General features: G+C 42.7%; 1 protein-coding gene across 1 annotated transcript in view; it reads right to left on the bottom strand.

The window, feature by feature from the left end:
* Positions 1–22,890, bottom strand: part of PLCZ1 (phospholipase C zeta 1) — a 665,761-nt gene that overhangs the window by 589,786 nt on the left and 53,085 nt on the right. The window contains exon 4 of the mRNA XM_086933607.1: positions 11,362–11,511. Within this exon, the coding sequence (XP_086789733.1) occupies positions 11,362–11,511 (150 nt within the window). The remainder of the gene's footprint in view (positions 1–11,361; positions 11,512–22,890) is intronic.

Genomic DNA, 22,890 nt, shown 5'->3' with positions numbered 1-22,890 from the left:
ACCCTGCTCCCCATGGGAACAGTCCAGCCCGAACAGCCAGGCCAGGTTCTCCCCGGACTGGAAACAAGCATCCAGTGACCGGTTTTGGGGTTTCACCCCTGATCCACCAATCTAGCGTGACTACTGTGGCATGTTGAACACGAAACCCACGTCTGGGCATACCTGTCCCACTCGGGGTGACAACTGTAAATAGAACTAATGATGCACAGAATGTTGAACAATGCCAAACATTCACCCCAGTACAATCATCTGGGCTTAAATCCATAGTTGTTTGGCTCCCCATGCCTTTCCAGGTCAAACCCAGCCATATGCAAATCAGTCTTGACCCTGCTCCCATAAGAGCAGTCCAGCACGAACTACCAGGCCAGGTCCTCCCTGGACCAGAAGCAAGCCATTTGGGGCCAGTTTTGGCGATTCAACCCTCATCAGCCAGGCCAGCTTGACTCCAGTGGCATGGAGAGCACTGGACCTACTTCTGGGCATACCCATCCCACACGGGGACACAAATGCCAAGTGATGAACACAATGTTAAACAATGTCAAATAGTTTCTCCAGTACAGAGATCTGGGCATAAATCCATTATTAATAAATCTAACTCGGTATGTGATTATTTTCCATTTCCAGTACTGCTAGAGCAGCCATGGCCCATGCAGGTAAGAGCAGTGGGGACGGGTCGGGGCGGGATTTCGATGGACGATGATGAGGGAGAGTTAAATGAATAATTACTTTTCCCTTCTCGTCATCTGTCAAAATCCCCCCACGCGGCCTCACCACTCTTACGTACAGAGGCCACAGCTAAGGTAGAGCGGTATGTACTGGCATCTGAAGGACAGATAGGTAATTGTGAATTGGTGTATTGCATTTCCGCCATTGACACAGTGATTTTACCAGCAAACTGGTTATATCCAGTCTGTTCTATCTTGAAGGTACTTTGTAGTACCGGCTGCTGCTCTAGTACTGTAGTGGCACAGGTAAAGCATATCCTCTTCGAGGACTGTCATTCCAGATATGAATAGGGCAAAGCGACACTCCACGGACTTCTACAGAGTTTTTATGCAACTCACCAAACTCCACCCACCCCTAGCGCTGTGGTCATGTAGTGGTACAAAAGGGGGCGGTGATGGAAGGAGCATCTGAATCAATTAAACACTCACACCCAGTCAAAGGATCTGGGTTTAATCCATCACCGTTCTTTAGCCCACTCTGCCACCCCAGTTCAGACATGGCTATATGCAAATCAGTCTGACCCTGAACGTCAGCCGGTCTTGGTCGGCACGTAGGTGGATGGGAGGGTGTTCCAGGTGGTAAACAGTCAAAATATCGATTTTTTAATTTCGACTTACAGTAATATCGAGTTGCTAATATCGATGGGACAGAAAATCGATGTCCAGAATATCGATGGCCAGAATATCGACCCTAAGGTAAGTAATATCGAAATTACTTATATCGATAGCATATATATCGATGTAAGTAATTTCGATTTACTAATGTGTTAGAAATTTTAGTTAAGTATTTAAATTATTTGTTATAATATGTGTTTAATATGCTTTTATAAATAAAAAATATATAAAAGTAAATAATATGTTTTACTACCAGAGCGGGTTGTGGGTTTTTAGTGGAATAGGGTGGGAAGTAATTTATTTGTAATTAAATAATTATTTTTTAATGATTAATTTTTTTTGCAATTAAATATTAATTGGCAATGAATTATTTTAATTGATTAATTGATTAATTAATTGATAATTTATGTATATTTTTAAGTAAATTATATGTTTTACTACTGGAGCGGTTGTGGGTTTGTAGGGGAATAGGGTGGGAAGTAATGTATTTGTAATTAAATAATTATTTTTCAATTATTAATTTATTTTTCAATTCAATATTAATTGGCAATGAATTATTTTAATTGATTAATTGATTAATTAATTGATAATTTATGTATTTTTTAAATTAAATTATATGTTTTACTACTGGAGCGGGTTGTAGGTTTATAGGGGAATAGGGTGGGAAGTAATTTATTTGTAATTAAATAATTATTTTTTAATGATTAATTTATTTTGCTATTAAATATTAATTGGCAATGAATTATTTTAATTGATTAATAGAATAATTAATTGATAATTTATGTTTATTTTAAACTAAATTATATGTTTTACTACCGGAGCGGGTTGTGGGTTTATAGGGGAATAGGGTGGGAAGTAATTTAATTGTAATATTAATTAATTTTGGGTAAAGGAGTATTTTTAGTGTTCAGGGTCAGGTTGGGTTTTTGGGTAAAGGGGTATTTTTAGTGTTCTGGGTCAGTTTTGGTTTTTGGGTAAAGGGGTATTTTTAGGGTTCAGGGTCAGTTTTCAGTTTTTGGGTAAAGGGGTATTTTTAGGGTTAAGGGTCAGTTTTCAGTTTTTGGGTAAAGGGGTATTTTTAGGGTTCAGGGTCAGTTTTCAGTTTTTGGGTAAAAGGGTATTTTTGGGGTTCAGGGTCAGTTTTCAGTTTTTGGGTAAAGGGGTATTTTTAGGGTTCAGGGTCAGTTTTTAGTTTTTGGGTAAAGGGGTATTTTTAGGGTTCAGGGTCAGTTTTTAGATTTTGGGTAAAGGGGTATTTTTAGGGTTCAGGGTCAGTTTTCAGTTTTTGGGTAAAGGGGTATTTTTTGGGTTCAGGGTCAGTTTTCAGTTTTTGGGTAAAGGGGTATTTTTAGGGTTCAGGGTCAGTTTTAGGTTTTTGGGTAAAGGGGTATTTTTAGGGTTCAGGGTCAGTTTTAGGTTTTTGGGTAAAGGGGTATTTTTAGGGTTCAGGGTCAGTTTTCCCTACTGTTGCACCCACTGGAGTGGGAATAGTAATTATTGTTAAGTAAGTATATATTATATATTATTTTTAATTATTATTTTTTAAATTAAATATGTATTATTAATTTTTTTACCATTATTACATATATTTAAATATGTTTAAGTAATAATAAGTATTATTTACAGTATTTTTTATGTTATTTTAAATTAAAAAAATCGATATATTTAACAACGATATTTTTAACATCGATATTATTTTTTCGATATTTTGGTACTTACCATGTTGTACATAGGGCGTCGATATTTTTGCTATCGATATAATTACGCCGATATTTGTGTAGGTCGAAATTCTGTCTGTCGAAATTCTGTCATAGATCCGTTCCAGGTCTTGGCGTTGAGGTGGGACAATGATCTGCCACCAGAGGTTGCTCTTCAGATGTGGGGGACTGTGGCGAGAGCGAGGTTGGCAGAGCGGAGCTGGCGGGTGGGGGTGTAGAAGCTGAGTCATCTGTTGAGGTACGCTGGTCGGTTGTTGTGTGGTGCCCTGTGTGAATGGGTGAGGAGCTTGAAGGTTATCCTCTTGTTGACGGGGAGCCAGTGCAGGTCTCTCAGGTGGGGTGTGATGTGGCTGCGGCAAGGGATGTCGAGGATCAGGTGTGCAGAGGCGTTCTGGATGCGTTGAAGCCCTTTCAGGAGTTTGGCTGAGGCTCCAGCATAGAGGGCGTTTCCGTAGTCCAGCCTGCTGCTGACAAGGGATTGGGTGCCAGTTCTTCTCGTTTCAGTGGGGATCCACTTGTAGATATTACGGAGCATGCAGAGGGTGTTGAAGCAGGATTTGAAAGGGCATTGACCTGCTTAGTCATGGAGAGGGTGGAGTTGAGGATGACCCCTAGGTTGCGTGCGTGGTTGGTGGGTTTTGGAGCTGTTCCCAGCCAACAGGAGTCGTCCCAGGCTGAGGAGGTGAATGTGAGGATGAGGACCTTCGTCTTGACTTAAAACAATGAGAGCCAACCAACTCTAATACCAGAGCCACAGAATCACTAAAATCTGCTTTTACTGTTACTCCTAATTCAATCCACATTGAAAGTTCTGAAGATGGGGAAGGAATTTCAGGAATAGAGTAACATGAATATGAATAACCATTATGATCCATTGGGTAGTAGCCCACATTTCCTGCATAATAACACGGTACAAAGGGACAACTTTCAGGGCCAGTTTATTGTGTAAATTGTTGCTAAATTCCACAAGAAAAGACTAAAACCTGTTAAATCACTATAATTATTAATGGGGCAATTCTCAGCACAGCTGGGGTCGTCTCCTTTCTGACTGTAATGAGGTTAAGTGAGGTGGAATTATATAGAACATCTCCACTGGCTGTAAAGCAAGAAATCCCTGTACTGATCTCTATATCACAAGTGTGCTGACCATCCCCACTATACACACGTAGCACTGGCCCCTTTCCCCTGGTATGTCTGTGAGTCAAACACATCCCCACATTTCCTCAGAGACTGCAAACTCAAAATAATTATGGAACAGGTTCAGTCAAGAAATAGGAGTATAGGTTGGTCCAGAGGCAGAAGGTGTCCCAAAAATAGACGGTTTGTAAAAATAACCTAATGGAAGAAGAAACATTTGTGAATGCCCAAAGATGGAGAAATTGGACTGGGCTAAATGACTGCATACAATTTTAGGGTCTCTGAAATTCACAACTATTCTGTTTCTGCATAATACTTAGGGAGAAGGTCCAATCCAGTCAACCCTCCTGGCCATAATTATAGGGACTGATAATGAGGGACTGATTTAGAAATGCTTGTTTAACGAATGTAAGACTGGGAAACAGCTGATCCATTGACTCTTTCTAAACCAATTTGAGTCTGGGAACATTGGCCAATATTCAAACATAAGGACAAACTGTAGGAAGTAAGTTCAATATGACCTAATTTTAAACAAAATGCTTGCCAGATGTTTCCTTCTATGCACAGGTAACACACTCATTTGGAATAATCAAATCAGATTGCCTGCACATATTTGGCTGAGGGGTGGAGGAACTGGAAAGCAGATGGGAGCGGGTAAAAGCTGACCAGATGGAACTGGGAAAGTAGAATTACCATTAGTCATTGCTTGAGTTGGATGCATTAGTGGATACATTGTCATGAACATTACAGATATAATGAGGGACAACTGAAGGTACTGAGAATGCCAAAACTGTAGTACTAATTTCCTTAAATTGGATCAAATTAGCCAAACTAGATTCCCCTAGACCCCCTAAATAGGGGGTCTAGGAGAGGCTTAATTTGCACTTTTAAGATAGTCTAAAATTTAATACATATTTCTCAGAATGGTTCTGGTCAATTCAAGCATCACCAGTGTCACCTTTTGGATTACCAACTTCGGACCTTGTTAACCCTCTTCCCCTAACAGTGTCACCTTCTTTTTCTTTTTAACAGGGGGTTTGTTAAGCAAAGAAGTATCATTAGGGTCTAAAAAAGCATTATCCGATCTCTTCAAATATTCAAGTGAGCAAACAATATATGTGATAGAAGAAACATGAAAGCGCTGCAATCCATCACGCTGTGTACAGACAGACAATCCTTCTCCTTCCAGACAGAGTCTTCTTTCTGTTAAGGTGATTTCCTTGAAGATCACCCCATCTGCTCACTCCAGAAAGGAGTCAATGGTGGTAACGATAGCTCCCGAGGCAGAACTGCTTGTGATTTTTCTCTTACCCAGGTCAAATGGAAACAGCAAATAAATCACTCAAAGAGGCACAAATTAGGATGACAAAATGGGGGTGGCCCAGCCTCCTCCTGCCAATGATGGGCAGACTTCAAATGCATTTACAGCAATCTCCCACAGTCTCCTGGCAGATGGAGTCCCCCAGTAGTGATGACTGAGAAAAGCGGTAAAAGGCGGATTCATTAGGAGACTTATGTCAAAAATTGAAATTCTGAAAAGCAAGTTAAATTGTTAAATTGTTAAATTGTTACCTGTTGAACCATGCTTGATTTTATATCTAAAATGGTTTTTGCTGCCTTTGATGTAGAGTTCTCTAATTAGCTACTGTTACAGGAGGAAATCCCTCCTAAACTGATCAAGTTTTCACACTTTACGGGTTAGTAAAATCAGCACTATTAAGCTGTTAACAGTATTTTTCTATAGGTACATTATCGATCAGTAAAAAATTAATATTATAATGTTGGATATTCATGGCATTTTCAATCTCTGAAAAGCACAAATTGCAACTCTTGCATTCAAACACTTCATTTTTAAGTCCTACAAGATAAGATGTCTATTGATTAGAGTAAGGGTTTGAATTGGAGGGTATCTGTTGAGTTCTCAAAGTCAGGGGTATCAATACAATCTGACCTCCTGTTTTATTGGCATAGGTTTGAGGTGTATTGTATTCCACATCAAATTCATGCTATGCGGACTTTATACCACCTTTATTTTGCTGATGGCCACTTTGCCATCAGCAAAATGGGTATCAGCCAGGCCAGGCCATTTTGCCTGTGGGCAGGGTGGGGAGAAGAACAGGGGTAGTCCCTGTGAAAAAAAAGAAAAAAAAACTACAATCACTTCAGGACAAGTACCAGTGTCAAGGGTGTGTTGGTATTTTACATGTGAAATCTCCACAAATCAATTTTACCTGTTGCTCATTTGATGGTGATGGAGCAAGGTTTCATAAAAGAGACTTGCTTAGATGCAATCCTCTCAAATAATGTGTAATATTGTAATCAACCTGTTCATAAATACTATAATTGCATTACACATTTTACATTGAATCTAAGGGAAGCTTGCCTATGTGTTTTACTAATAAGTAACTCGAGTGTCTAAAAATGGCTGCAGAAAATGCGGGAACTTTCTGTGCATGCATCTACTGCATCTATGTAGTGTGGCATCTTTTGCTTTGGTTGGAAAACTTTGCAGCTGCGCAATAGCTTTTACAATGGCTGCTTGAAACTCACATGTTAATGCACATGCTATGATTAGACGAAATCCAGCACGTTTTTTAAAACTGCTGATGCACAAGTTAAATAAATGAAAGGGATTAGAATAGGAATAAGTAGTATACAGTGCATTCAGTTATTCCCGTATTCTAACATGTTTTTCTCTAACTTTATTATTAGTTCGTAATTGGGCCTGAAGGGTGACTGAAATCCCTATCCCACCTAATTTGTGTGCAAGCGCACCCAAACCCGTCTGGATCCATGATGTGTTATTAGAAACTGAGCCAAGGTTGGTCTAGAACTGAAGTGGGAACCTCACCTCTCGAAGAAGGTAAGGAGTAGAAGTCAAAAATCATACACATTGTATTAGTTCCTAATGTAAAATGTGGATGGGAATAAAGCTTGGGAAAGTAAAATTAAGGGGTGGGATTATTTAACAATGTATTAAAAAAAAAGTATTTTATTAGTATGGTGTGATGGCCTCTCCCCATCTCCTTGTCCAATCAGAAGTAGGGGTTTTCACAAATATTGAAACATTGGGGGTGGTACATACACTTAGAATAGAGTACTAAGGTCAGTTTAGTCAGTTAGATGCCACAGACCCATCACCGATGCAGATGACGGCGGATGTAGGTCAGAGACGCTGTTCGAGCCCTCTGATAGAAGAATTTAGAGTGAAGAGATGGAGAAAGAGAAGAGTCAGAGATATTGCTAAAGAAGAAGAATATGTCCATCCAGAAGGGGGAAGAATCGAAGAGAGGAGTACCAGAGAGGGGTGCGACACTGATGTTGCACTTAGAAGTGGTCACTTATCCTGTCCTGAACCTGTCCTGAAATGTCGGCTCCTGACTACTCCATTCCATGTCCAGCTCCATTGGCCAGGGGGTAATCCTCACACCATTCTAGGTAAATATAAGTCCATGTAGTATGTTCTTGTACTGTTCTCTGATTCCACCCTTTTCAGGTACAATCGTCATGAGATTTACCTAAGTCATTTTTGTCTTACTCTTGAATATTTCCTTAAAGAAATTGGTGTATGACATGTACTAGTATCTGACTCACAAAATAATTGTTTAGATAAAACTTTTAAAACTCTCTGGAGTCTGTGGTCATTTGAAGAATAAAGGTTAAATATCATTTCTACCTATTCTGCTAACAACCTGATCTATTGACCTGAGGAAATTAGTATCAAAGGGGATAGGGTTGGTAAGAATTGGCGTAAAAGTAAATTCATCACAAAGGAAAATATAAAATCTTGATTGCAGCAGTGATTATCAGCTTATGTATGAATGTTTTATGGGCCCAGATAAGTATGGTAGTTTATGAGTAACTCAATTTAGTAATCTCGCTGGATCATTAGTATGTGAAGTATGTAGCTGCTCCTCTCAGTTCTAGGTGCAAGGTGGTGGTCCTTACCACCACTTATGCCGAAGAGTAAAACAGGGCTGCCACGTCATCTACACAATGAGCTCTGAGTGTGGCTTATTCTAAAATATCCACACTATTAAGAATTCATCTACTACTGGTACTTGGACGAGTTTATATGTTTGTCATGCCTGATGTAGGTTGAATTCCTTATGCAAGACAATTTAAACAGTTATTTTTATTTACCTTCTTATTTTTCAATATTAGGACAACCTGTAAATGCATGATGAAGTTATGGCAAAGAAGAGAGGAAGCTATTGGAATCAAGTGTAAGAATTAATCTAAGAGGATCCATGGGCATTGGGATGAGTCTTGCCTGCTCCCTTTTCATTATTTCTCCAGGTGTTAGAAAGGGATAATTCATCAATTACCAAATGAAGCTGTTTTAAAAAGGTACACTTTGATTCTAACATTTACCAAGGCGGACAGTTATTCAATAGATCTGCTTATTCTGCATTTGCATTGTGGGAATGAATTGTGCAGAGATAACAATTCATTTTAGGTCTACTTCTCTCTGAGCCCATGTTCTCCCAAAAATAGCAATAAAATTCGCATTGAGAGTGACTTTGAATCCATCTATATGTTGATCTTCTCTATAGGCATTATATTGGAAGAAGTTCCATTGCTCATAAATAATAGAGATATTGTTAATGAAGAGACCTTTGTCAAACACAACACCCCTTTGTCAAACACAACAGCAATGCACTTTTTGTATGTTTTGGGAAGGGGTTCATATTGTGGACTCAATGACAAATGTAATAGAAAGGGGTATTACATCGGAACTGTCTTGCAAATTAAATAGGAACATTGTTCACATTGCAGACACAGTAAAAAAATGCGATATGGAGGGAGTATGTTTCAAACTGAACTCCAAGATATATAGTGTATGCAAGGTACTTACTTTGTTTAACACTGACAGTCCTTCTTACATAGATTCCAAATTTAGGAGGGGATACAGGGTCTAGTTTTTATTGTATACATTTGTAGGTGTGTGCTGCATATTTAGTTGTGTGTGGATAAAAGCCTATTTTATATTTTTAAAGTAAAAGCACTGGTTAGACATTGAGCTATTATGTGGTATTTTGTGTTTCCTGGAGTTCTGGGTTTCTAGCCCACACCACCTCTCTTAGTAGGCCTGGGAGTGCTCTGGCTCACAACCCTGCTGGTTAAGTGTAGGCATGAGTAGTTGTTGCTCCATTTGTGTCCAATGATGAGGTAGACATACAGACTTTGGCCTTGCCCTCTTGCTCATGTTTGTCTTTCACGGATAGCAGTTGTGTTAACCCTCTTTTGAAGAAGTTTAATTTCTCATAGCAAATAAATACATTGTTAATACAGACCTCACATGTAATGCTATATAGAGGGTTGTGCATACTGCACTATACGTTAAATACAGTAGGACAAGAATCTACATTTTGAATTCTCAGACGAAAAATGTATGAAGTGATTTTGTATTGTGAATTCTGTCAAAATGTCATTAAGAACTGCTTCTATATATGTGACACATGCAAAAGAAAGGTGTTTTGCGCTGTAAACTCTGAAAAATACCATGACACAAAGAAATCTTCTCATACTGATCTATAGTTCAGGAGTATCCAGAAGGGACCCTTGAAAAGATATTAAACTATGCCAAAAGAATAATATTTTTTAATGAAGTGTACTCTTCCAGTACCAGTTCCTATGCCAGACACCTCACACCTTTGCACTATGGTGTAAGGGTGGTGTGTGCATGGTGCAAGCAACGCAATTGGTTACTGTGCACCATTGTCAAATATAAGTAAATATCCTCCCACATTGCCACTTTTAATCCAGGGCTATTGCCATTGCTTGTTGTACGTGTTCTGTGTGACAATGGTGCCAACATCATAACATTGTGTAAAACATAGGCCCTCATTGTGAGTTATTAAATACCAATATTTCATGAAATGTAGTCATGACACATAATATTACTGATACTGGCATATCATTAAAACCTGTGGATTTTTCTCGGGATAATTCCTTAATCCCTAGAGACATTTTCTGAATGGGCTCATTGAGTGGATACCAATGTTGGTTTATTGATTTCTGCATGAATTCAGGAACTTTTTTCTGGTGACTAGTTGATTATAAATTGCTCAAAGGATATGTTCCTGCAGAATAATCTGGCATTTCCATACATACTTTCACATCAGACAGTAGAACAGAAAGATTGAAAATACTATTTTGGATAGAAGTTCCAACTTCTTCCAAAAATATTAAGATTGAAATCGATTCTAATATTTTGGATTACCTTAATGAGGGATATCACAGATCACACACATGCTCTCCAAACGTGCCAGAACTGCTTTTGAGATATAATCAACAATTTCATTTTTATTATCGGTGGAATTAATTTGCATATCTAAATGGATACATGCTCAGTAAAATCCACTTTTTAGATTGAATTCTCAAAACTTCTCAATGAGATATGCCATTAAAACAATGTGTGAAATACCAACCAAAGAGACTACCTGTATCTTTTTTTTAAGTGTGTGGTTTCAATGAGTCCCAAGGGGTGCATTTGTGCTGTATTGCTAGAAAGCGATACAAAAGGGGATGATGGACGGAGCGTTTGAGCAAATCAAACACTCACCCCCAGTCAACTGATCTGGGTTTAATCCATCACCGTTATTTAGCTCACTCAGCCACCCCAGTTCAGACATGGCCATATGCAAATCAGTCTGTCCCTGTGCCTCATGGGAACAGTCCAGCCCGAACTACCAAGCCATGTTTTCCCTGGACCGTAAACAAGCATACTGGGACCGGTTTCGGATTCATAATCCTCATCAGCCAGGCTATCTTGAATCCAGTGGGCAAGTGAGCAAGGGACTCACGTCTGAGCATACCCTGCCAATTTAGGGCGAACAAAGCGATACAAAAGGGGTTGCTAGAAAAGCATCTTATCAGGGCCTTCGATCTTTCCACACTTGCTGCATCACCCTTACAAAATATGACAACAAATTAGTGAACAAACAAATGCTTAGAATAGGTTGGTACAAATTGTTTAACAGGGCCTAAAGTTCAAAGTCATTGACATTTATTAGACATCATATGATAGTGTTAAAGGTATTAATTCTTAAAAGACTTACAATAAGGTGTAGCAATAAATAAAACATGTATTTGTATTATCCCTTTTGCAAGCACTATAACAGGTTTCAGAAGTGATGGGTCAGACTACAATCAATACTTACCTCAGGGGATGGTAATGATTCTTCATCTTCATGAAGAGGGGCAGTAAGTAGAAGGTCACCAATAATCTCTTTGAGATCATTTGCCATCACATCTTTCTGAATATTGCTGCAGTGATTGTCCAAAGAAAGTATGACGGGGTATTGAGATTTCTGTAAAGTCAATGACACTACATTCAAAGAAAACCATGGAGTCATGACATCACTTAACCTAAAATACCTTATATTCACTATACATATTCAGATAATTGATTTCACTATTGTCGTTGAGACATTTGCTTTTTCTGTACAAACAGATTTTGTGTATATATTCCTAGGACCAAGTCACAAAAGTGTGTTTGTTTAGGTACAACTGTACTCCAGCAGTGCACTTAAGCACTTACGAACACTTTGCATACTCACAAATTCTGTTCATAAAATTCTGGCCAGAGATCGCTGCCTTTGCCTGCCTTATCTTTTGCATGTGGAAATCTCTGTGATTAATGCATACAATTTCACATGAGGTGGTCTCTGTTTTAGACTAAGGGCCCAACTCTGATGCGGTTAGGAATGACTCTGACCCATGGTCGGAGCAATCCTAACCGCATCGGACCTGCCCTAATGGATTCCTTTCCGACCAAGCCATTCTGACGGGCTCGGTCAGAAAGGAATCCAATTTGGTTTTCTGGATGGCTTTCGACGGGTTCGGAGAGCCCGTCTGCCACCTGGAAACCCTTCATATTCCCCCTGCTGGCTCTTTCCGGCCGAGGGAGTACGATGGCAGTTTTTCACTGCCTGTCTGTACCAGCCTTTCTGACACAGTACGTCAGTGGGAAACTGCCTTTGGGGGTGCCCGCAGGGCCCCCTTTGGTGTGAAGCCAGCAAATGGTGGCCTAGGGGGCACCTACTGTGACTCCCTGTTGATCCCTGCACCCAGTGACAGGCATCATAGGGTGCCTGCCACAGGTTGGAAGGATGAACTGCACCTCTGCACTTAACAATGCGAGCATACATTCCATTCAGAGTTCATGCTCCCATTGTTAAGTATAGGATTGAGAGCAAACAGGTTTCATCGCATCTTACTTGCATGTCTGGAACCGATGGCAAGAGGTTGTTCGGTACAAATTCCTGACCGATGTTGGAAGGACATGTTTGAGGGTCAAGAGGACGTGATCGGAAAATCTACTCAAAAATAGATGGAATAAATGGAAATTCAAGGAAAGGTGTAAGGGATGCACATACATATACTAAAACACATCCACAAAAGAGTAAAGCACTTGATTCATTAAAATTACATCTGCATCTACTCCATAGCACTAGTGCAAAAGAAACCTAAATCTACTCATGCCAACAAGTGGAGCATGTTCCACACCTCAAAAGGCCAATTAGTGGTACTGTAAGGCACCAGCAGAGGACAAAATAACATTACTACCACTCAGGAAAAACAAGAACAGTAAAGGAAAATATGTTTAATGGAAAATAAAAATATATTCCAATTGAAAGTATTCCTTAAAAAAACAAACATAATTAAATATATTTACGATTATTAAAGGGCACATATTGTAACAAGGGTTCATTCACATTCTACACAACCAAATCATACACAGCCTGCCCACATGGTAAAGTAAAGTAAGGGTAGTCTGGGAATACACAAATTATCCCGTGTGAACCTGGCTTATAAGGACTTTTTATGAAGGGGCTCTCTATAGGGATAAATGATATACATATATTATTAAGATAAATATAATAGCAGAATCAATCACTGTTTGAGATCAACCAACTAAGGGGCACATTAGGATGATGGGGGCCTGCCATCCTGTTGTAACATGGAACCACCCGCCATTAGGATGCGCCCGCCACAGTGGCGGCAGTGCTTCCTGCATCGCTGACATTGTGGCGGGCGGTGCACTCAGCACTGCCCGCCACAATGCCTGGGAGGCATGTTGTGCACTTCCATGCACAACATGGCAGGCACCGTGCAGTGCCTGACAAGTTGTGCATGGAAGTGCAGGGAAGGAAATGACGCAGCGGAAAGGCTTCTGTAATGATACATTCTAATATGGCTGGCGTTGTCTATAAAACACCGCCACCATATAGAACCCTTTTCCGCCCGGTCGACATGTCGAACAGGCGGGAAAGTGGCGGACGGTCTTTCCGTCCACCGCAGACCCTCGAGCCATAATAATATGGCGGTGGGTCTTTTGTACACGGATGGCGGACGGATTGCCCCGCCGGCCAGCAGTGATTACAGCCGGCCTGGCGGGGGCAATCCTAATGGGGCCCTAAGTATTTATTTAGGGCATTGCTTTAAAATTGGGATTAATCATCAGGACCATGGATGAAAATGGTCTATTCATTGAGAAATGTATTAAATAATTGCACCACATTATATATACATGTATGAAATACCAATTCTCTTAATGCACAATCATTGTGTGAAATTCAATGCAATGGGTGTCTTTGTTAGGTCGTTGTCCAAGGTACACCTTAATATCATAATTCTGATCAGAGTAAACGCAGAGAAACTACACCACTTTAGAGTCCTATGTTTGTATACACTTGATGATATAAACTCTTTTTGTTTGTACTTTCCAGATGGCAATCTCTCATCATAAAGTATTGATGTGCTTTTTCTCACAGCATGAGGTAAGAATGTGAAGTGTTCAAAAAACCCATTCACCACTGGACATGCATTGTTTTATATTGTCACATCCATTAATGTTCTAAAACCATATATTTCCATTTCAGTTAATCAAATCTGGACCAGTAAGATGCTGATAATTCTTCTGTGCTCATCGTGTCTGGTAACAGATTTCCTGGTGCTGGTTAGAGACCCTCTATAAGAGTTATTCACTCTGCATGTAAGGCACTTGTGAGACTCCTGTATTTACAGGCATTTATGAACAGAATTGAGCCGGCATGAAAGCCCTTTCAGACGAAAAGCAGGGTTTCCTCTGGATGGATGTGGTAAGACAAGAGAGCAAGTCACAGACCAAAAACATTTTTCACCACATTGGTGAATATCTCTGCTGCCTTTGTTCTCATTTTGAGGAACAATTATTTCAGGAAGAGTGAAAGGATTTATAGCAAGAGGCAAAACTTATTTGGATTGCCAGGGAAGCAGGCATTACTAAATACTGTTTCTCTACAGATATGATATTTGACATGGTGCAGACTGGGAGCAGGCTCTCACTTCACCTACAACCCATTCTAAGGCCGTCCATGAACTTGTAAATACTGTCTGCACTTCATGTCCTGGCTACTGGATCTTTCCTGAGGGTCAGTTGGGTTACTGTAGGCATCTCATTGACAAGCCAATCATGCTGCTTGCCCAGCTATTAACTGAGCATCACTAGCCGAATGTATCAGGTTAACACCATTCAACAGTCACAAGTAGAAAGGCAATGGATGGTAAGGGAATGTTATCCCACTGGCCTTTATCATCATGCAAAGTCTCTGTAACGCAAGGGGATGCTGCACTAATGTGTATGCTGTCTATACAGAGTGCATGCAAAATAGCTGATATAAAAGTCACCTCTTGAACACACATTGGTTTCCTGGTATTTGAGTGATGAGTAGTTACTAAATAAATTTAACTCATGTTGGCACTCCATCAATAGGTAGATAATGACATCACAAACATAGTCACTGATAATGTCACAGAATTACAATATACCGTCATCAGGCAAAAATGTAATGCATGCATCAATAGAAGGTGTGGTACAATCTCAAGGTTACTATACTTTGTTGTATGATGCTAAGTGTGCTCTTTCTCACCATCTCATCAACCCGTTTTGACATCCAACCACACAGCCTCAACAGAGGTGCAATGAACCTCATATATGTATTTGAACACTTGTACTATATGCAAGCCACCCTTCTGATGTCTTGATCGTATACTTGGACTGTTTCAGTATTTTCCATAAAGTAGCGTGCAAGACTATGTTGCCTTTTGAATATTGCACAATATTGGCATGCACTGTGGCTTACATGTTGACCTTATCCCGGAAATAAGGCCCCAGCCACATTTTTAGGCAAAACCAAAAACAAAGATCAGGGTCTGCAGGTCCATGACCAGCTAGTGGTCTCACAAGTCAAATGAGCTGCTAGTTTGGTTGCTATATCATAGTGGATGGCCAGTGTTGAATCAATGTTGAATGGTGGATCATGTCAATCTTTGCAAATAGCTTCCTCAGACAACACTGCAGCCAAAGAATGCTTTCATAATGCCCCAGAACTGAAATGCCAAAAGTCCATTCTTACCACATCTATTTGAATATGCAAATATATTACCTGTATTTTTTAGGGTCTAGATCTCAACCATCAAGAGAACAGGTGCCAATGAGGGATCCTTGACATAATATTGATGCTAATATTATAGATTCACAAAAATATTGGAAAATAAAAATGTTTCACAAAAATATCACTTTCCTATACTTAACTAATGAAAACATTAATATCGATCCCAACAAACAGCTGTGAAAAATATCTTTTTATAATTATATCTATACTACTATTATAAAGAGAGAACTTGCACCTTTGAGCCAGGTAAACTCGAAAACTACACCACCAATCTGAACACCCAAGACATCTTAGAAAACCTCAGGGCAAGCAGAAGGACATAGGCTACATAAAAATAAAAAATAAACGTTGTTTAAAATATTTCGAAATAAAAATAAAGTATTCCCTTGCAAGTAGCGCCGGCCGCGACGTATGCGTGAGGGGAGTAGCGCTGTTCACGAGCAACAGGAAGAGTGAGGACATGAGCGCCGGGAGGAGCGTCTGCGTGAGGGGAGGAGCGGAGTTCACCAGCAACAGGAAGAGGGGAGAACATGAGCGCCGGGAGGAGCTGCGGAGCGGCGAGAAGCGGAGGAGCTGTGGCAGCGCGGGGAGGAGCTGCGGATGAGGTAGCTGACAAGCAGTCAAGCAGTGGAGAGGTAAACACTCCAGCGTAGGGAGGAGCGGCGGATGAGGTAAGTCGGGACCTGGGGGGGGAGGGGTTACAAAGCCGGGGTGGGGAGCGGGAGGCGGGAGGCGGGCGGGAGGCTCAAGGCGCAAGGTGCGAGGCGGGAGGCGGGAGGCTGTAGGTGCTATGCCCAATGTCGGGGCGGGGGTCGGCGGGCGGGAGGCGCAAGGCACAAGGCTCAAGGTAGGAGGCGGGAGGCGGTATGGACAATGTCGGGGCGGGAGGCGGGAGGGATGCGGACTGGGCAATGTCGGGGGGGTGCACAGAGGCTTAAAATGCTGCCCCATTCCCCTTCTGCCCCGGGCAAAGCTGCTAGTATATATATATATATATATATATATTTCAAACGAAGGTTGCCCAATGTGGAGAGGCCACACCCAAGGAGGTTACCGCATAAATGCTGCCGGTGGTGGAATGAAAACCTGTCACACCCCATTCCTTTGGCTTGATCACTGGCTGCACTACCGAAGGACAGGAAACAAGGTAAAGTTGTGCACCTGATTTTTATTGGAGCATAGAAGTCCGCCCTCATGGGCGCTGGCAAGGGATTATGGTCTTTGAAGTACCTTTCGGACCACAGGCGCGAATCACAGTGGATGCTTGAGTCCTTATGTAGCAAAAATGTCTCTCCCAAGTGGGTGGAAAGGGATATGTCCACAGCTCTCATCCCTCCAATATATAACAGCAGCTCAGGCCCCCCTTGGTCCAATCGCAGCTCACAGTAGATGAGCCACGTAGATCTTGGGAGTCACTCCTTGACCCCAAAGGAGATTCTTCTGTCCTCTAATCGTTAGTAGAGCGTCAAAATTTCAGGATTCAGTTTCAGAGATTCGTACAGGTGCAATCTAAAGTCCTGTTGCCAGGGAAGCCCCTGCAACTGGTTTGAACTGGACTATGCACAGGGACACCAAATGTGCCCCCAGTGCCTACTTCAAAGCACTCTCAGAGTGCACCCACCCATACCCAATACCCAAAAGTCTGTCTGGGAGGTGGTTACACCTCCCTGTGACAAGAAACCTATTGTCCAGGCCTCCCCTGATGGAGTTTCGGTCAGCAGCAGGAGACCAGACTCGTGTCTGTGGCTGCAGCATCCATTTTGTGATGCCAGGGCTCTTTTAAACTTTTACGGGGCAGACCAGTGTGTACATGTCTCTCCCTCTAGAAGGGTGGAATTCTACCCCCGCTGCCAGGACTGGTGGGGGGTAAGATTCCAAAGTGTTTGACACCAAAGACGACATGTTTCCATGCAGCCATTCCAAAGTTAGCATTTACCGCGAGGTTATAATAGTATATTGTCTGGCTGCACCACAGAACAGCCTGAGCGAATAGGCTATGAAAGCTGCAGAGGGGTCCAGCTAATGCATGGGCACCTTCTCACACAACACCAAGCACTCTGACTTCAGGATTGATAAGGCCTGCCATAGGAGTGACTGATAGACTTATATGTCTCAGTGATTAAAGGTAGATATAGGTCACCCGTAGCAAACCTGTGGTGCCATTTTTGAAGGCTTCCCAGGGGTGGCATAATACATGCTTCAGCCCGTGGTAGGCATCTGAGGGATCTATGCCCTGAGTACCTGGTGTACCATATACTAGGGACCCATAAGGGTAACTCAGTAACCAATCTGGAGTACACCTAATGTACATGCAACCAATTTAGAGAGGAAGCAGCTAGGCTGGGGTTCTGGTTAGCAGGGCCCCAGCAAGACTAAAGCCAAAAAACAGTGTAACATCAGCAAAAAGTGGGGGTAACTATTGTAAGCTGATCCTACTCTCCTACACTACCCACGGACAGTTCTCCTGCAGACACTGCCAACAATCTTTCACCATCAACAGTGCCCCATTGACCGCCAGATGTGCTCTGGAAGCACTCACCACCAAGGCCCTGACATTCGTCATCCTCAACATACGCTCCCTACATAGACACGCCATGGAGATCTGGGACCAATGCCTCCTCCGATCCCTGACATCACCACTGCATCCCCGACTGATACATGTTCCAGAGGAAGGACCGCCCCCACCGCCCAGTAGGAGGCCTCGCCATCGCACACAAGATATCCTGTAGTGTAGTTCCTATTTTCCCCATAGGCCCTGCGCATTGGAATAACATAAACAGCAGTGTAGACGTAGGACTGAGGCCTTTTAGGTCTCTACTGACTATGTTAGACTTAATTTAGGTTTGCGCCAGCTAGCTCACAGGTCACTGGAAACTTTCTTGACTGAATAGGAAGTGATCAGCTTCCGTAGCTCAGACAAGAAGGGATTCAGCTTCCGACAACCGCATAAACATGACAACTTTGCTCCCCAGAATAAGAGTCAATCTCTAGAGTCGTGTGAAAACAATAGAAAATTATTTCACTCAGTCAGTCGTGCATTCTTAGTTTCACCAGAGTGCAGAGAAGAGAGAGACGGGCGTTTACAATAAAGGGTATGATTTATTGAACAGTCTTCCTTCTCATGCAAGAGAAATGGATTGGCACAATTGCAATACTTAATATAAAGTAAAGTCCGTACAGTAAAAGGAGTATTATGAAATAATACTGTAAAAGCATTGATATGGTTTCTTAGCCATAAGATGGTTAAAATGAGTAAAATATATACAATATATACATTCATATATACATTGGCTAACGACCTCAACTGGTGCTTTTAACTACGCCTACCCCGGTGTACCTAAGCCTAATACGTGGGAGGGAGTAAGTAAGTAGCAGTTTAAGTTAAGTTGGTTTTGCCGAGAGTTTGATTCAAGAACCCTCTCTAATGGTTTAGTCAGCTCCGTACCTTTGGAATAGAATGTAGGAGGTCTGGTATCTCCCTCTCAGGACCCGATATCCCAGTCATCCGCAAGGGTAGGCTGGAAACGCCGAAGCTGGATTTTCTCGGCAGGAGAAAAGACAGCGTCTTTCTCAACGCGTCAAAGAGGAGGGGCAGCGTCCGTGGGCTTCTCGCGTCTGCTGGGCTTTCTGCAAGGGGACAGCTGTTCTGCTCCAGTATTCACCACCACTGTGTGTTTGCTTAAGGCAACAATGGTATATTTATACCTGAAAGGTGCCGAGTTTGACGTACGTTTTGGACATAAGATGTCAATGAAGATGTCACTAAGAACTGGTCGTTCTTAGAGCGCTCGCAGGAGTTCTATTACTAATCAAAACAAAGCAAGCGGGGCTTTCCCAGGTTGCTGGGGGTTCGGTGTGTCCAAAGAACTCGGTGTGCTCTCTAGGAATCTAAGGAAGTAGCTTCTGCTGTGTCATGGACTGCAGCGGCGATGTACTGAAAATATGGCTCTGAATATTAAGCCATTATAGGGATATTTATTGATTATAGCCGTATAGGGGCATAAGGTCACAATATTGATAAAACACATCAATCCCTCTGACTCTCCACCTCCAACAAGAGCGACCCCCACTCCAACACAGAACACCTCCACTTCCAGATACATACCAGCCCCAGGACCACACTATACGGCACCCTTGCCTACACACCCCCGGGACCTCGCACTGAGTCCACAACTTCCATAGCCGACCTCGTCTCACACCATGCCATCAAATTGACGGACTACATCCTACTTGGAGACTTGAACTTCTACCTCGACAACCGCAGCAACCCGACTCTACCATCCTCCTTGACAACCTGTCAACACCCCCATTCGCAGAGCAGGACACACCCTCAACCCCATCTTCACAGGAGGAGCAAACATCCGCTTCAGCCACATCACGCAGCCCTGCTGGACGGACCACTACTGCGTACACTTCACCTTCAACATCACCACTGCACCCAAGCCGTCTCAGTGCCCGCCACGAAGGAACTGGAGCAAGATCACAGAGACAGAGAAACACCTTAATACCAACCTCCTCCTAGACCCCCCCTGCGCCACGACCGACGCCAACTCCACAGCAACAGAACTTCACCGCTGGACCTCCAGCTGCACTGACAAGCTCTCACCCCCCCTGTCACCCCGCTAACCATAGCCCCCCGAAGGCCGCCTGGTTCACCACCGAACTGCGAGAAGCAAGGCGACCCGTGCAGACGCCTCAAGAAAACCTGGCAAAACAGTCAAACTACAGAAGATATGAACAACCACAGGATCACCTTGAAGGAATACCACAGCGCACAGAGACACCAAGCGGACTTCCATCAAGGACAGAATCCAAGCCAACACTACCAACGCCAAACGACTTTTCAAAGTCGTACAGCAATTCACCAAACCGCCCAGTGAAGCCACAGACATCACACCATCTCATGAACTCTGCAACAAGCTCAGGTCCTATTCCATCTGAAAATCAAGGCCCTCTACGACAATTTCAGCAAACAGACGCCTGACACCACCCCCTCCGCACTGAAGACAACAAACCAACTGTTACGACCTGGAACCCCGCCACTGTTGAACACATCACCGTGACCATGATGAACACCCACTCAGGAGCCCCCAAAGACTCCAGCCCACCTCACATCTACCACAGGGCCGCTGCCGCCATTGCTCCCAACTAGGACATACCGACAACACCTCCTTCAAATCTGGCATCTTCCCAGATGACTGGAAGCAGGCTGAGGTCAAACACCTCCTCAAGAAACCCGGGGCCGACATGACGGACCTGAAAAACTACCGGTCCATTTCTCCCAGTCCCTTTGCTACCAAAGTCATTGAGAGACTCATAAACGCCCAGCTGACCGCCTTCATCAAAGAGAACTTCATCCTAGACTCCTCCCCAACTGGATTCTGCAGCAAACACTGCAGCGAGGTGGCCACCCTCGCCGCCATGGAGGACATCCGCATGCTACTAGACCAGTGATGCACTGCAGCCCTCATCCTACTAGACCTGTCCACAGCCCTCTACACCGTCTCTCACGACACTCTCATAGCCAGGTTTCACGAAACTAGGATACGAGAAACCACCCTAAACTGGATCCAATCCTTTCTCCCCAGCAGAACCCAGAGGATCAGACTTCCTCCCTTCTTCTCCAAATCCACATAGATCCACTGCGGAATACCCCAAGAATTATCACTCAGCCCCACGCTCTTCAACATCTACGTGGCCCTCCTCACTGTCATAGTCAGACAGCATGGGCTCAGCATAGTATCTTACACCGACGACACCCAGCTCATCCTCTCCCTCACAAAGAACCCCGTAGACACCAGATGCTGCTTCCAGGAAGGAATGAAGGAAGTCACAGCATGGATGAAAGATAGCTGCCTGAAGCTCAACTCTGAGAAGACGGACCCTCCACCTACACCTGGGACATTACCAGGTGGCCCTCCACCCTCGGCAGCCCATCCACACCTACAGACCACGCACAAAACCTGGGCATCATCGTGGACTCCTCCCTCTCCATGACCGGCCAGATCAACTCTGTCGCCTCCATCAGATTCAACTGCCTTTGCATCCTCCGCAAGACCTTCAAATGGATACCCCCTGAATGCAGAAGGACCATCACCCACGCACTCATCTTCAGGAGGAACCTCAAGACTTGGCTCTTAAACTGAAGAGTAGCTGCAACCCCCTCCCCCCACCCAGCGCCTTGGTTGAGTAGTGCGCTTTATACACCCCTGACTGATTGATTGATTGATTGATAAGTATCAGTATGTAAATATTTCCTATTTCTGCATTATCATATATCATTTTTCAGCTTTTCACCCACCAAGGACTTTTCTCCAAAACGTGTTCTTTTACTCCTTTCTACACAGCTCACTCTACTGCCAGCCAGCATCAATACCTGGATGAGGCTCAGGCATGTAATGCATATGGGAGAATTAAATGAACAATATCATCCTCATCAGCAGGCTATAGTGATAGCACATCCACATTGATATCCACATTGATAGCCACATTTCACAATTTTTTCTGGAGAGATAATGTACAAACTACAATATTGAGGGAATAGTTTACCCAGCCTCATACGATTGTCCTAATGGCAATTAGGACCTACGGCATGTGTTGCAAACATAGCCCAAATGGATGGATTATTGCTAGAAGTTCAGGCTTTCAACCTCAGATAAATATACATACAATAAATGTAAATGGAACTTGGGTCCATATTCATTGTTGGGGAATAGAGTAATCTCTGTTGGCCTGGTGTAGAACTTAACGTTCATTAGGCTCACCGACCCGCCAATGTCAGAGCCAGCTGTTATTTCTAAAGCATTGGCATAAATTGCCATCAAGCAGTTCCTGTTAACACTGTTTATTGTTTGTTGCAGGGCTCTCTCAACACAACAGAGCCTTGTACTAAACTGTTTACTTGTTTATTTCCAAAATGAAAATTCTGAAGTGTAATTATCTTATTGAAAATAAAAAAGAAAATACTTTCCTTGCCAGGAGAGTCACATGGCGCAGGGACAATTTAGCAGTTTTTTATTGCCCCTTACTGCCAGGATTTTCCCGGCAGTTACGGGAAGTAAAAACGGACCTACAATTCCAACCATCTAAATTAGGTTGGTGGAATTTGAAGAACACACAGAGAAGTCTCCATCATGATTAATCCTAAGGTCCCCCATATCTAAATTTGGTGGGTGGACCATTATCTTGGAGGTTTGGGCCCTCATTTATAAATGTCATGGTTATCCTAATAAAACCGTATGCATCTAAGCA

This window comes from Lissotriton vulgaris, chromosome 1_1, assembly GCF_964263255.1.
Source record: "Lissotriton vulgaris chromosome 1_1, aLisVul1.2, whole genome shotgun sequence".
Lineage (NCBI taxonomy): Eukaryota > Metazoa > Chordata > Amphibia > Caudata > Salamandridae > Lissotriton > Lissotriton vulgaris.
Note: the sequence above shows the minus strand (reverse complement) of the source record. Positions and strands in the feature narration are given on the sequence as shown.